The 15,748-nt window shown below is 35.3% G+C and overlaps 1 protein-coding gene across 14 annotated transcripts in view; it reads left to right on the top strand.

Moving 5' to 3' along the window:
* Nucleotides 1-15,748, top strand: part of AKAP13 (A-kinase anchoring protein 13) — a 422,215-nt gene that overhangs the window by 274,197 nt on the left and 132,270 nt on the right. Inside the window, exon 1 of one of the 14 annotated variants that reach the window (XM_056806781.1) lies at nt 11,327-13,203. The exons of 10 other annotated variants lie outside the window; for them this stretch is intronic. In XM_056806781.1, the coding sequence (XP_056662759.1) occupies nt 13,123-13,203 (81 nt within the window). In that variant the 5' untranslated portion in view covers nt 11,327-13,122. Of the gene's footprint in view, nt 1-11,326; nt 13,204-15,748 lie in introns of those variants that run through there. 3 more of the 14 variants (XM_056806789.1, XM_056806795.1, XM_007507838.3) reach the window with 3 other exon arrangements.

Below are 15,748 nucleotides of genomic sequence, written 5' to 3'. Positions count from 1 at the left end.
AGCTGAACCCTAGGTAACTCCAGTAAAGGTGTAGTTCTTAGGATCATAGATTCAGAGCTAAAAGGAAAAGAGAGAGGCTGAGGGATTTGTCCAGTGTTACACAGGTCATCAATACCAGAATAAGGATTTGGACCCAGAGTACATAGGAGGTTCAACACTTTTCCACTGCATAGCTGCTCTAAATCTTTCTTTGTTATTGAGCAGAAGAGAAAGGTAACATTATCAAGAGAAATAAGTGGGGAGACTTTTGAGAGTAAATGAAATATGTTGTTTTTTTTTTTAGTCTGGAATTAAGAATAAAAAAAGAGCAATACTTCCTTTTCATTATTTCCATTCCTGTGGTATGAATTGGTCCAAAAATATGTTTGGTTCGTTATCGTTATCCAGCATCATTAAAACTCATTTCAAGGAATTATGGAGTTCAAAATAAAATAAAGCTTATCCTTCAGATTCCCCCTCTGAAATGTTTTTCCCCTATATCCTTTGTTTCTCTGTCCTTCTAAAACAGAACTTCTTTTCCTACTTAGCCTCTTTTTTTATTCAGAGATATATAGTCACTTTGCCTCTATTCCAGGAGCTAAGTCCCAATGGTCTCTGATTGCTTGTAATAAAATTAAAAAAAAATTGATATGACAGTCTTAGTATTTGGCAGAGTACTATCCTCAAGGGATGGTTGTAATGATCATTATTTAATGATGATGGTATCTTGATTAAAGTCAGGACACAGCAATCTTATTCATTTCCTAAGAGTGTGTACTTCATAATTTCTAGCAATATTACTGCTTTAAACCTGGTTAAGGGGGTGGGGGAAACAGTGGGAAGGGCATGCCCAGTGTAATCATGATATTGAACCTGTATACCTGTAACTGGAGTGCTCTCTGGATGAGTCACCAGGATCAGTCTGTTTGAAACTTGAATCACTTTTGAATCTATTGACCAATGTGAGGGAGGGAAGAATAAACATGGCTGCAGATTGAGTTGGTTAAATGCCTACAAGGTGTGATTACAAAATAATGATTCAGGTTTTATTGCTCAAGTATATTCAATAAGCATTTATTTAGTGCACTCTATACATAATCTTCTATTTTGAACCATGATGATAGCATTAAAATAAGTACATAGCCTTCAAAATTGTGTGCTCTTAGGTATGATAATATTCATTTGGTTGTAAAAACCATAAAATTTAATAGATTGTAGGTCTCTTAGAGACTATTTAATATCCTTTTCTTCATATCATAAAAGTAACAATGATGATAACTTGCAACACCTTTAAGGTTTGTAAAACTCTTTAAATGTTATCTCATTTGATCATAACATAAAGTAGGTGCTTTTATTACCCTCATTTTTCAAATGAGAAAACTGAGGTTGAGGTTATGTGATTCTCTCAGAGAACACAGCCAGTCATTACCTGCAGCAGATTTCAAACTCAGAACCTCTTGAATCCAAGTTCTGTATTCAAAACAGGACTCCTCCTAACTGCAAGTGAAAGTGAAGCTCATAATGGTGGTAGGATTGGTACTGGAATTTGGGTCTAGTTTCTAGCCTTTTGGACTCAGAGTCTAATATTCCTTTTATTACACAACAATCCCTTCATTAATTGCTTTCTTTCTGTGCTTGTATTTTGGCACTAAAAAATAAGGGGTTTAGTGGAAAGAGACCAGTGAGGTAGAAGAAGCACCCACTAATTGTAGAATCAAACAATCTGTGATCCTATCATAAGTCTTATGTTACTGTGTGCCTGGGCTGGTCTGTTAATCTCCCTGAGCCTTTTGACTTCTTTCCTTACATGAAGAGATTGTATGACCTCTGAAAATCCTTCTCTCTCTAAATCAATGAGTCTGTGAATTTTATTTAAGGTTTAAAAACAACACTGGTTTAGCAGAGTACTTCCCCATAACAGTTTGCCATATTGGTTACATCTGCTTATGCTGAAGGCAATTTCTGTTTTAGTTAAATTTGCATAGACTGGAGAAGTGAGGGGTCTCTCCACATATTGAATCCTCTTTCATGACTTCTTCTCTTCCCTGTATGAACTTGCCCTGTATTTCACTGCATGCAATTTCACGAAAATTATCACCTCCTGGGAACATCTTTGGTTATAACTGGGCATGGAGTGGACTCTCTACTACATGAGTCATTCAGGATTCATTGACTCCTCTGAGGCTATTTTTCTGGCAGTATTACAATGGAAAGCTAATTCTTAGGGAGGAATAGATGCCTAGTCACCAGCTACTTCACCCAGCTAGGATCTGGCTCTGTATTTGACACCCCATGCTTAAAAAGCAAAGGACCAAATGAACTTCTTAAAAATAAACACATAATTTATTATTTGTTTTCTGTGAAACTAACAGTTTTGACATTTTACATAAAACATTTTTCATTGGTTATCTTCTTTCTGGCAAGTTTTAATTTTTCATGATCAGTCATTAGAAATAATAAGTCAAATGATCCCTTATTGTTCTTGAAGATATGAATTAATAATAGCAATTTTCTTCCTTAGGTGGTGTTGAATCTTGTTCTCCACCTTGTGTGCACATAGGAACCATAACTAATTGCAATGTTATCTTGTGTGCATGCAGGGAATAAAATAAATATTATTGTTAACATAATTATATCTCTATCTATCTCTATCTATCTATCTATCTATCTATCTATCTATCTATCTGTCTGTCTGTCTGTCTGTCTGTCTGTCTGTCTGTCTGTCTGTCTGTCTGTCTGTCTATCTATCTATCTATATCCCTTACAAGGAGTTCTTTGCATCATGGTAATCACAAGTCCAACTCCTCTCCAAACCACTTATTTAGAAACATGTCTACTATTTCCTCCCCCCCCCCCCCCAAAGAAATCACACACAGCTACACCTTAATTAACAAATCTAGGAATGAAGCTCTTTTCTTTTCCAAGTTGATATGGTTTGAAGCAAATGGTAGAAAAGTTGGATTCTCTTCAATTCTGGGACATCAATTTAGTTTAACAAAAATTCATGCAGTGGGAACATTGGATAAAGAAATCTTAGTGCTTTACCAGGTTTGGGTTTCCCAAGGGTGGCCAGGATTCAGGGCCTATTGAAGAAAGGGTCACACTCCCAGGACTTAACCCAGCCATTAAACTGGAGTGGGGAAGGCATAGTGTGATCTGTACTGTGGTCATGCAATATCTACTACCAAATAGAATATGACAGTTGATATAATGCTTTAAGGTTTACAAAGCATTTTCCATGTGTTAGGTCATTTCATCATCACAATCACCCTGTGAAATAAGTGTTGTCATTATCTGCATCTTATAGATGAGGAATCTGAGGCAGATCAGTTAAATAAATTGCCTGAGACAAGATAGTATTTGAACTCAGAATATCTTAAAAGAAAGAAGTCTTATTAGCCAAGTGTCCTGGGGAGCTATAGTCTGTCTTTCCTTGTAGGAAACCTTAGAGAGAATGACTGTATCATATTTGGGGTAGAAGTACTACACAGAATATAAGAGAAGGAAATCCATGTACCAGAATGAATTTTTTTTGGTTATTTAGTTTTTAGTTTATAACATAATATGAATTCTTCTGCCTCCTATAATTTTTAATACTCATCAATAAAGATGTCACTCTGACACCATTTTAGAACCAAGTATCAATATGTTTTTAATTATCCTTGGCATCACTTCCCTCTAATTGACTTGGCTAATGTAATCAAGCATTGTGCATGTGTATATTGATTTCACTTGATGTCAAAATGGAGCTCTATAAAGATATTTTCTCCTGTCTGTTGGATGCTTTGTTTTCAATCACTGGATAGTCAAACTCTTCAGTTCTTCATTCCTGCCCCAGAAAAGTACTTCATTGTGGAGTACTTCCTGGATCAGCCAGTATCATGTAGCCAGTAGCATGACGGGCTCCTTTCTAGGGAATGATTGATATTCTTAATAGGATGATTTAAAGGGAGAAATTAGTATTTGTGCCCTTCTTGTCCCATTAGTACTGAAACCTAATTCAAAGTCTGCTTCCCATCAGGCATAATGAATTGTTTTAATTCTCTGTGTTCTTGCCTCTCTAAGTCATGAAGAGAACTTAATGCTCCTGTATTTGCCCCTGAACTGTAATGCAGTTCATGTCACAATGGGAGCTATTAAAGGGAATATCTGAAAGCTGTTAGAAGAAATATTGTTGTTTTAGATAGGCATATAATATCATGGAATTGATGTCAAAATCAGGGTTTAAAAAAAAACAAACCCAAAACTTTTCAAGTCAAAGCTATTCAGTAGACTCTTTAGAAATCCCTGCCCCCCACCTCTCTTGCTTTTGGAGAGCTCAGAGGCTCTTCTAAAGCATTAGAGATGCTTATCACACACCAGCCCCAGTTAATGCAGATGGCTGACATCTGTTGCTTCAAGTCATGGTTGCTGTATGTTGCTGTCTCTCTTCCTCCTACCCACTTTTTTGATTTGGCTTCAGATTATAAGTGGCTATGCTTTTAGTTGTCCCTGGAGATGGGAGGGGAAGGGGGAATGGACCAGACCAGACTGTTATCCTTGAGATTTAATGACTGTTAATTTGGAAGTTTGCTTTTTTTAAACTATTGTTTTATATTGGGTTGAAATTGTTCTATTGTCTTTTCCCTAATGTGTCATCCTGGGACTTGTTTTTTTTGAAACAAAGTAATTCTGTACTTTTCAGTCAATAGCTTTATCTTAGCCAGCCCTTCCTTCCTTTTTTCCATGTGGACCGTCCCCACTGGGTTTCCAGTTACTGGTCATATTATACCTAGAAGAGCAGAACCTAATGGTGGTCAGTTGAAGCACTGTTGTGTAAGCTGCCTGGATCCTGGTTCTTTCAAGCAGGCGGAAGGGAGTCTGGAGGAGGAAGAAGGAAGGAGGGAGTAGCAGAGGAGGGGCGAGAACAATGACTTTAATGTTGAAGTGGGGGAAGGGGGAAGAGGATTACCAAACTTAAAATGTGGCATATATTTTTTTTTTACACCGTTTATAACTGGCAGGATAGCAAAGGCATGAAAAGACAACAGCTGTGAAAGTACCCAAGCTGATGGACTTGCCCAGCAGTTGTTCCCATAAGACATGGGTATTTATTTATACTCTCAACTTAGATCTGAAAAGGGATATACAGCAAAGGATGGGGGGTGAGAATACTGATTCCTTTTTTTTTTCTTTCTGAAAAGTAATAATGCTTCATGTTTCAATCAATTCAATCTAAGGAATGTTGAGTATAATAAGGAACTCTGGCCCAAGGTTCTAAATTGGGCTTTAGGCACTGTGTCAGTCTAGCTACCAAGCTCCTAAATTTCCTAAATATTCCTAAATTAGGCCTTATACTTAATTACTCCCAATAGGAGGGATCAGACTAGCCTAAATAGGTACATGTCAGGAATAGACAATGTTTTAAAAGAATGATCAGAAATCATAGGTTTAGAGCTGAAAGGGGCCTTAGATTCTATTCTACCTAGTCCAAATCTGGCACATAATACACAACAAATGTTTTTTTAACTTAACTTGTCTTCTTCATTTCACAAATAAACTAAGTCACCGAGAGTTTAAAAGATTTACCAAATGTGCATTATTCCACTCATGTTTAACCATAAGGAAATTGTCTTAACAGTTCTTTCTAAGCAGAAGCATTGCATTAATGAATACACAGTTTGCATAATGTTTAGAGGATGATTGATTTGGAAGGCAAAAATGACCTGTGTTCAAATTCCAGATCTGTTGGGTGACCTTATACTAACAAGGATACTAACAGCTTTTGGGACTTATTTTTTTCTTCTCTAAAAGGGGAGGGTGTTTGCTGGACTAGATGACTTTTAATGCACATTCTTTTATTTTGATAGAATTGCTGTACATATCCTATCATTTTGAAATGATTTGCTACAAATAACATCATTTTTAGTCATACTACTTCTTAAAAGATGATATAATATGCTCATTTTGCATTATCATCAATGTTGAATTATTGAACTCAGAATTAATGTTGTTTTAATATGTATTTATATTACATACACACATGGACAGGAAACATCATTAGGATATGGTTTTTCTCATTAATTTTTTAATTAAGTATGCAGATTTAATTTAGTGATGCTTTCATCCCTTTCCTTGGAGATAAAAAAAACACACCCCACCCCTTTCAGTAACATATATAGTATTTCTTAACTTTCTTTTTCATTTTTTAATGTTAGCAATTTAAAGAGATATAAGGGCTATTGAAAAAAAAGCTTAATTTCATCTAAATATGGAATGAAGATATTTTGCTTATGTAACTAAAAATATCTGCTCAAAGGGAAATTAAAAAAAATCTTTAAAAGCACATGTAATATAATAGTCATAAAGGCTAAAAAGCTATGGGATCTTTTAGCTGTTTTGGGGAAGAGAGGACATTAGGAAAAGAGACAGACAGATAGACACATACACACGGCCAACTCCTTCCTTATTGCATTTGTTTTGTAGCCATATTTCCTTATCTGTGCAACTCCATTTCTTTTATTCCTGTCTTTTGACTTAATGTCATTGATGACATCTCTAAGAATTGTGATTTTAAAAATATATATATTTAAATATATTTTATATATTTTTATCATATGAGAATGTTTTTTAATAAAAACTAATAAAAACACATTAAGACTTATTAATTTTTACATTCCGGAGGGGTTTTGTTGTTTGTTCTTATGGAAATCTTTCTTTAAATGTGCTAGGTGTATCTCTACCTTTTCGAAAATAGTATGTAGAACATAACTTAAACCTTCTTATGGTGATTATTATAAGCATGATCTTTTATAATGTGCTCTAAATGAAGCTAATTGAATTAATGTTTGAGATCAGAGTATATGGCTTAATTATAGGCTTAATTATTGTTGTTACACAAATGATTCATGAAATCTATTTATTCAGCTCTAATCTGTCTCTTGAGCTTCAGTCCAGCATGACCAACTTGCCTTTTGGATACCTTGAACTGGATGTTTTGTAGGCATTTTGTACTCAAAATATCCAAAACAACTCATTATCTTTCTCCTGAAATTTCCTGTTTCTGTAAATGATACCACTATCCTCCAGATCACTTAGGCTCAAGGTCATCTTCCATTCCTCATTCTCATTCCATGTATTGAATTCCTTACCAAGTAAGATCATTTCTACCCTCACCAAAAATCTCCTTTAGTATAAATCCTCTCCACTTACATAGCCACTACCATAATGAGCCCTACTTAGATGATTACATTTAGCTTCTCATTGATTGCCATAAGCTTCTTTCCCTCTCCAATCAATCCTTTATTTAATTGCCAAAGCAATTTTTATCTTGAATGACCAAAACTTAAGCTTTTAGAGACTGTCATGAAAACAAGCTTAAGTTTTGGTCATTCAAGATAAAGTTAAAAAAAAAAAGTAACTTTTTGGGGATAGATTAATATAGCTTTTTTCTTATAAAAATAATTTGCACCTTAGAGGCCAAAATATCTTTCTTCCATATGGTTTTGCCACTTTTTATATTAATTTCCTTTAATTTGTCAATAACATTCTCAATCTTAGCTGTGAATTGAGACCAAAAGTACTATGTACTATAACTATTATCTTATCAGTTTATACCTATTATAGCACTATATGAATTTGTTATTTATTTGTTTGTTTATTGATTGAGTGATTTCAAAAAGCCCTTACCTTCCATCTTGGAACCAATACTGGGTATTGGTTCCTAGGCAGAAGAGGGGTAAGGGCTGGGCAATGGGGGTTAAGTGACTTGTCCAGGGTCACACAGGTAGGAAACATCTGAGGTCAAATTTGAACCCAGGGCCTCCCATCTCTGGGCCTGACTCTCCATCTATTGAGCCACCTAGCTGCCCCCATGAATTCCTTATTTAGAGTCAAAGTTACTCAGAAGGCTAAATTCTTTAAGATGTCTTCTGTAGATATAGTAGCAGGCTATAATTTTTTCAGGCAAAACTAACATAGCATCTTTTTCATATGAGATTGGAAGTATTATATAGTATCTTTTGAAATATCAATTTCTTCATTTGTAAGTTCTTACTTTACTAACATTTCACATGTTTATTAATATCTCTCTGATTTTCTAAATGTAATATCCTAAAATTAATTTTAAAAAATTTAATTGCACAAGGGCATAATTGGGGAAAATGGCTTTTTAGGAAAACAAGATCTTTTGAGGTAGTTGTTTTGGATTTTTGTTGATGTTATTGAACCATAAGCTCAATATAGATCTACAACACTCCCCTTATAGCCCCCCCAAGGACATCCCTCCCCGCTAAAAAAACCTCTCTGAAATTTCTCGCTCTTTGGTTTCTTTGATTTTTGGATGCAGATCCATTCTCAGAATAATTTTTTCAAATGGATAAAATTCAGAGGATTGCCAGGAAATTTTTTTTATTTTAAAATTCAGACCTCAGTTAAGAACTACTACTTCAAAGTATGGTTAGTTTTATTCCCAAAAGTTATATAATTTTGGATGAGTCATAGAATCTCAGATTTGTAAATACTTTAGAGTCCAACCCAGACCTGAACAAGTATTGAGTCTATACATCCCTGTCAAGTGATCAGTCCTACTAACTGAAAATCTTCCAAGAAGAGGAAACTCACCATCTCCCAACTTCTGTAATTCTGTGAATTAGAATAAAGTTTAAAAGTATCAGATTCTTATCTCATGGCTTAGTGCATTGGGTCACAAATTCAGTGCTGAATTCTAAGTCAGAAAGAACTGAGTTTAGATGCTCTTTGTAAAATAAGGATAAAATTAAAATATCTACAGGTACACTACTTAACAGAATTGAGAAATACTGTTTTTCTATTATGAAGATTGCCTGGGAGGATAATAGATTGCATAAATCCCTATATGTTCCGTTTTCAAAGGAATGGTTATGTTCTTGGTTAGATCAAGAGAGTTGCATAAGAAAGTATTTCATTCTTCTCAGACTTGGAAATTTCAGAACATGTCTTAATCTTTCCCCCATCTATATTTGCATGTAGGAAGTTATAAGATTGAAGGTCTCCTTTTCCCCTCCAAATTGTTCCTATTTTAAAAAAAGATAAGATTGTCATAAAATCCTGGAATTTTCTAACTGAAAGGACTTATACATAATTTGGTTTGCTGAGCAGTTCACTGAGACCCTGAGAAATTTAGTAGACTTTTTCAAGGTTACTCATGTCTTAACACCACCTGTGGTAGAACAGAGATCTCATTTCCCAACTCACTGCATTTATACTACTCTATATTCCATAAATTCACAGTTTTTGCAATTAAAAGATAAGGAGTTATTTTTGTTTTGTAAGCTCATCAGGCAACTACCATCACATACTCTTCTTTCACTGTATTTACTTTTTGCAACTGAGGAATAAAATGCAACACTTTACATTGTCTAAACACTTCATTCTTGTGGGTTTGTTTTGATCTTTGGCATAAACACTAGGTGGCAACCTAATTCAGATTCTGTGACTAATCAAGGTATCCTGGATACAGATTTCATATATGAGCCGAAACAGGCAAGTCCCATCAGAGACAACCTAGATGACTTTCTAAGGTATTAAATATAAAATCAGGTGAAAATTTGGCTTGTAATGTTTTTACCCAAACCATTTAAAGTCGATACTGTGTTTTCTATATCTCAATCTGTAGAAAATGAAATGTGCTTTTTCACAACTTATTTCCCATCTTCAACTCTATTTGTTGCCATCATTTGAAACTGAGAACAAGATTGAATATTTCAAGCAAATAGTTATGCCCAGGAATGGAGATGAAGAGAAAGGGAGGCCAGAAGGAGAGGGATTATCCAAAATAAATGGATTAATGAAGATTGAGATTAAAAGAAGACAATACTCCTAAACCCCCCCCCCCCAATAAAAACAGAGCAATTTTTACATTTTTTTGCTCTTAGCTTTGGTTTTGGATGTGAAATGATTGGTTGGGATGTTTCAAAATCTTAACCAAATAACTACTTAACAGTTCCAGATGTTTTCAGTAAAATTCTGGAATTGTCACATCAGCAGCAAAACAGAGAGAACTGCTAAATACTATCCACTGGAATCAAATTCAGAGAAGAAATCAAAGCAGATTTTCCTACCAGCTTGGCAGTGGGATACAATTTTTTAAAAAAGACGTGGACTTATATGATCTGCCTGGTTTTGCATTATGGCTAGTACCTCTCATTCCATAGCTGGATCTGCCACTATATAGCTAGATGATCTTTGGCAATCACTTAACTTTTCTGAGATTCATCATCTGTAAAATAGGAATAATATTTGTATTACCTACATTATGTGGATGTTGTGATGATCAAATGAGAGAATATATGTAAAGAACTCTTATAAACCTTGAAACAAAATAAACATGAGCTATTGTTACATTATGACCACAGAAGCCAGTATATGCAGCCTGACTTCTACTTTTCTGGTCCTCCATGTTGTATACACATGCACATTTAAAGAATATTGAGAAAGTAAATTTCTTAGCCTATTATAGAGCCAGAAGACCATATAAAGCTAATTGTTTTCGAACTACATTGCATATTAAAAGAAAATTTAAGACCTATGACTCCCAATTAATTTGTAAGTTTCTTGAGGGTAAGGATCATATAATTTTTTTAAAATGATGTGTCCTCCATAATGTGCAATGTAGCATTAAAGTATTGAATAAATACTTGTTGAATTATATTATACATTTGGTTAAATTGTGGGCAGTAAAGTCAGTGGTTGGAGAATTGGGAGTGGGAAGAAATTGTTGGTGATTATAGCATCTCCTGATCCCAGGACACATGCCCGGGAACATAGGAAGAAGGAAACATTTGATTCTAATTAAAGTCAAGGGGAGGGGCATTGTAGAAGAGGGTGGAGTCAGCTTTGCATGAATTGTACAAGAAGGAATGAGAGAGCTTGAAATAATAATCTATTATTTTATTTAAGACAGAGGACTTATTCCAATTCTCTTTAGGAGAAACTTTATTCACTGATAGACCTCCCCTTAAGCTATTGAGGTCCATGGGATAGAAGATCATAAATTTAGGACTGAAAGGGACCTTAGAGGATATCTCATCCAAACCCCTCTTTTTATAGATGAGGAAATGGAGGTCCCAAAGTGGGAAGTACACTTGCCCAAGGTCATACCAGTAGTGAGTGGGAGAGGTGGAATTTGATGCCAGGTCATCTAAACTTATCCTGGTCTAGTCATAATTACTCTCTTTGTTTCCACTATTTGGAATTAAGAGTAATTTTCTCACAGCTTCACCTGTATTTCTGTCCTTTTGGGAAGCCATCAATTTAACTGAGCCTTGAGTGGTGAACTATGTTTTTTTTTTTTTTTAATAATATAGAATGAAGATAAAGAAGGTCGTGTGTTTGCAATACCAGACATTTAGACACTAAATTATGTTTCTTACTTTCTTTCATGAGTCTAAAATCAGCCTTATTTCTGAAATCTTGAATATATGTTAGGACTCTTCGTCATAGGAAAAAAATACTTGTAGCCTTTCTAGTTAAATTGGGGGTAAAAAAGTTATGTTTTTCTCTCTTTTCTCTGAGCTTTGTACTCTCCTCAGTCATCTTCCCCCACACTCCGATTCTGTTCCCAGATCCATTTTAAGTTGTGAGAGGAGATTCTGGAATCATTCTATCCCTTGAGAAGGTTGAATTGGGTGGAGGCTAGTGGAGTCTGGAATAGTGTGGAAACAGGAAAACCATGTGGCAGAGAGCATCAGGGCTGAGCTCCTGTGAATGAAAGCATTGATTGGAGTGAAAGACTTGTCTAGCTGCAAGACCCCCTCTTATTAATCCTACACAATCAGTACATACATCCCAACCTCACTATTTCTCACTTTCTGCTCTTTAGAGACATTTAATTCCTCACAAAACCTATCTATGTTGCTTTGAAAAACTTAATCAGGTACCAGTTTGTCTTGTTATGCATTTAGTAGCCCCCCTCCCCTAAAATATCTGGCTGACATTTTTCCCATATTAAATCATACATTTTCAATCCTAGGGTGGATGACTCTTATACTACTTGGAGTTATATTTTTCTTTGCTTAGTGGGTTGGATGAGTACTGCATAATAGTTTATAAGAAATGTGGATTCCCCTCATCATCCTATTTCTAAAGAGTCAAAGCAGTCTCATTCCATCTTGTGATTTCAGACAGAGCTGTATGCAAAGGATATTGCCTGAGGAGGAGGAAGCCACTTGGAGAAGGAAACCTTGTTTTTCTCTTCTCTGTCTAAAGATGAATCATGTTCCCACAACTGCAATTAAGTTCTCAAACCTCCAGCACTGCCAGCGCAGAGCTGAAAAGGGCAAGTAGTGACGTCCTCTGGAGAAGGGAGTGGGAGGAGAGCAAGAAGAGGAGGAGTGGTCTTTTTCCCCCTTTTCCTTCTAGACTGTGCTGTCATTAGAAATTTTAAACTTAAATCAAAACCAATCCCTGTAGCCTGGTGAGCAAGCGAGAGACAGACTTGAAAAGAATCTTTACGAGAAGAAGAGGCTCCTGGTTCTTTTCTTACTTTATTTCAAAAGTGAATAACCTACGTTTTGAAACACCACAACTGGATTTAATGAGAAAATAATTTCAAAACTTTTTTTTAAATTTTGTTTTGGACATTTGAGGGTTTTTTCCCTTTAACCTTACTGGCAAGTTTTTAAGATTTTTTTTATTGCTTACATTGGGCTTTTTCCCTTTCTTAGATTGGACATTATGTGTAGCTTTTTTAGTTTTTATTTTTTAAACAGATTGATCAACTGTAATGGAAACTGTGGGTACTTCTTTCTCAATCAGGATTTTTTAAATCACATATCCTTACAAGCTGTTTATATGTTTCCTATGAAGTAAAAACAGACCTACCTTGTGATTTGTTGCAGGCAAAAAGTTAACAGCCAGCCAGGGCTGTTTAACCCCCCACCCCCTTTATTTATTTTGTTTGCTCTGTAAGGTTTTTGTTTTTGTTTTTGTTTTTGGGGGGCTTGGAGTATTGTTTTGCCTTTTAATTTTTTTTCCCTGCTGATCTTGAGTCTACTTTGGGGTAAAGATTTCCCCCATCATTTTTGGGAGAAATCTGGAACCAAGAGGGGTGGTGCCTGTCTCCCTGGAATTAATGGTGGGATTTATCGCTTGCATTTTGCCATTTCTTTCCTTCATTTGGAAAAAATGTATGAACGACATAAGAGGCGCTACAGCTTATGTGACATCTCCAAGGTGGACAGGACAGTGGATGTGGTACTATTGAAGGTAAGGTGTATGTGATGCTCAAAGCTTCCATAGGGAATGGTCCATTTCCTTTTTACCTTCTTTCTGTAGAAAATCTAGACTACTCAGGAGGTGGTGATGAATTTCCAAGGCCAAGTTCAGAGGGATGATTAGGATGGATTGTCTGTTCAGAAATTATAGTAGTTTGAGAAAAAAGTGATAAGTACTTAGATATATTTTTAAAAATTGATTTAAAGTCATCTCCTAGATAGAAGAGATTCATATATTTCAAAACAAATTTCCCACCCCCACTTTCTCTGAAAGATTTTAATTTTCAGTATGATATTTAAATTGTGTTTCTATCCACCATGTACTTTTTTTGTTGTTGTTGTTCCTAAAGCAGTTCTCAGCTGGCTTAAAAAAAAAAGAATCTTTTCTTTATCAGAAGAAAAAAATATCTTTGATTGCTCTCTCTCTCTCTCTCTCTCTCTCTCTCTCTCTCTCTCTCTCTCTCTCTCTCTCTCTCTCTCTCTCTGGTGGCACAAGCAGCCTTTCTGCTTGGTTTGGCAGATTTTCAGGCCAAGCTTCAGACTCCTCGATAGCTTTGTTTGTTTGTTCTCTGTGTGTGTGTTTTGTGCTTGGGTAGGGATGAGCTTCAGGATGGCTAATTGCTTAGGGAGGTATCCATGAATCTAAAATTAGTAAGGACTCCACTAACCGGTAAGATGGCAGCCTGGGAATGCTGCTCCACCAAAAGAACTCTGGAAGTTAAACAGTTTCCTGGCAAAATAGCAAAAAAGACATTGGAAATTAGCCAAATAACTTCACAAAACCTAGCAGTAATTTTGATACCTTAACTTACAGAATGCATCTGCATTAAGGGTCAGAGAAAGCATAAGTGTTTATGAAATATCTGGATAGGAATATATTAAGACTTTTCAATTTGTGACTCAATTTAATTTTGCTCTGCCTTTTTTTTTTAAGGGAAACAAAAGTGAAGGAAGAATTGAGGTAAAATCCTAAGCATAGAGTATCAGGTGTTAATGAAACATTCAATTCATTTGAGAATAGGGATGGAATGTATGGTCATAGGAGAATGATTATGATATAGGGCACAGTAATATAATTTATTTTCCCATAAACTTTGCCAAATTATTTTTTGACTTACCAGACCTGTGCTGAGATCAGTCTGTGTCTTGCCAATTGTACTCATTCCCAGAACCTTATTCATTTTAGTTTCTGTGAAATGTGATTTCCTCTCTCAAACCTCAGCTGATACTTTTGCATCTGTCTGAGTAATGCTTTTGATGGAACCTCATTTTTAGTACTTTAGTTACTTTCCTCAATTATTTTCTTTTCTTATGTGAAGCCAAAGTGCCTTAGTCTAGACATACACCAAGGAACACCGAATGTGAAATAATGTTAAAAAATATAGTACCAACTCATTCTGGCTAGGCACAAAAGAATCTCAAGAGAAGAATTTATGATCATGTCTTGGCTTGAAATTGGTCACATAAAAGCTAAGAGTATTCAGTAAAGGTTACTTCCCTTCTCTAGAAGCAATGTTACTAATTGTAATTGATCAGACTTTGAGTTCTGGCATGTATATATTTCCTCAGCTACATATAGTTTTCAAATGTCCTTGAAATGTATTAAGTCTAAAGCTATTGTTTTCAGAGACAGAGCTCTTGATGATATTTTTCTTTCTATCATTTGCCTTTGGATATCTCATGCAGTAATTTTGGTGGCAAAATTTTCAATATCATTTCTTTAGTTTTCTATAAATTCTTTTGTCTTTGGTAAGAGGCTGATGAAGTCTAATCTAGATCTTTGCCCCTTTACTCTTTCCTTCACCTCCCTCCCCCAGCAATCCTTCATATACTCCATAATTTCAGTGTCTTGAATTTAATTTTCTTTTAAGGCAGAGATTATATGGTTGTGCAGAATGCCTTAATCCTTAAGAAAAGTCCCTTGCTCCCACTTCTAGTTCGTACTTTATTTTGTTAAATATCTCCCTTGTAATGATATTTTTGTGTTGTTTAGAACTTCATTCTAAAATATTTTTTAACATGACAAAACAGAAAATTTCAGCTAGCTTGTGACTGGTATGTATTCTAGTACATGGTGGATAAGAAAAGAAAAAGTTGAATGGAATTTAGGCATAATATTTATTTTGTTCTTAAACTTTCACTTTAGTGACGCCATACCGATAGTCACGCTTCTGTCCATTCTTTTTCTATAATACCATAAAGGAATCAGTATCACAATCTTCCTAAACCTATGTTTCAAAATATTTACCAGGATACCCTAAACTATGCTATTTTCTTGTCTTATTTTATATCCTTACTTGTTACTCCTAATTGTTTATAGGTGACTTGGTCAGAATCTATTCCTCTGATTATTCTACCCATAGATTTGGGCTTCTTCCATAATGGTGTGACATCTTGAATTGTTGTCCTTCTCCTCTTACCAAGCTGTTTTCCTTTCTGTCCTTCATGAAGATTTTCCTGATTGATTGGAGGAAACTTCATTACTTTTCTTGTACATTCAGCCTTCTTCCCTGATCCTAAAATATGTACTCCTATCA

Source organism: Monodelphis domestica, chromosome 1 (genome assembly GCF_027887165.1).
Source record: "Monodelphis domestica isolate mMonDom1 chromosome 1, mMonDom1.pri, whole genome shotgun sequence".
NCBI classification, from domain to species: domain Eukaryota; kingdom Metazoa; phylum Chordata; class Mammalia; order Didelphimorphia; family Didelphidae; genus Monodelphis; species Monodelphis domestica.
This window is presented reverse-complemented; position numbering and strand designations above follow the sequence as displayed.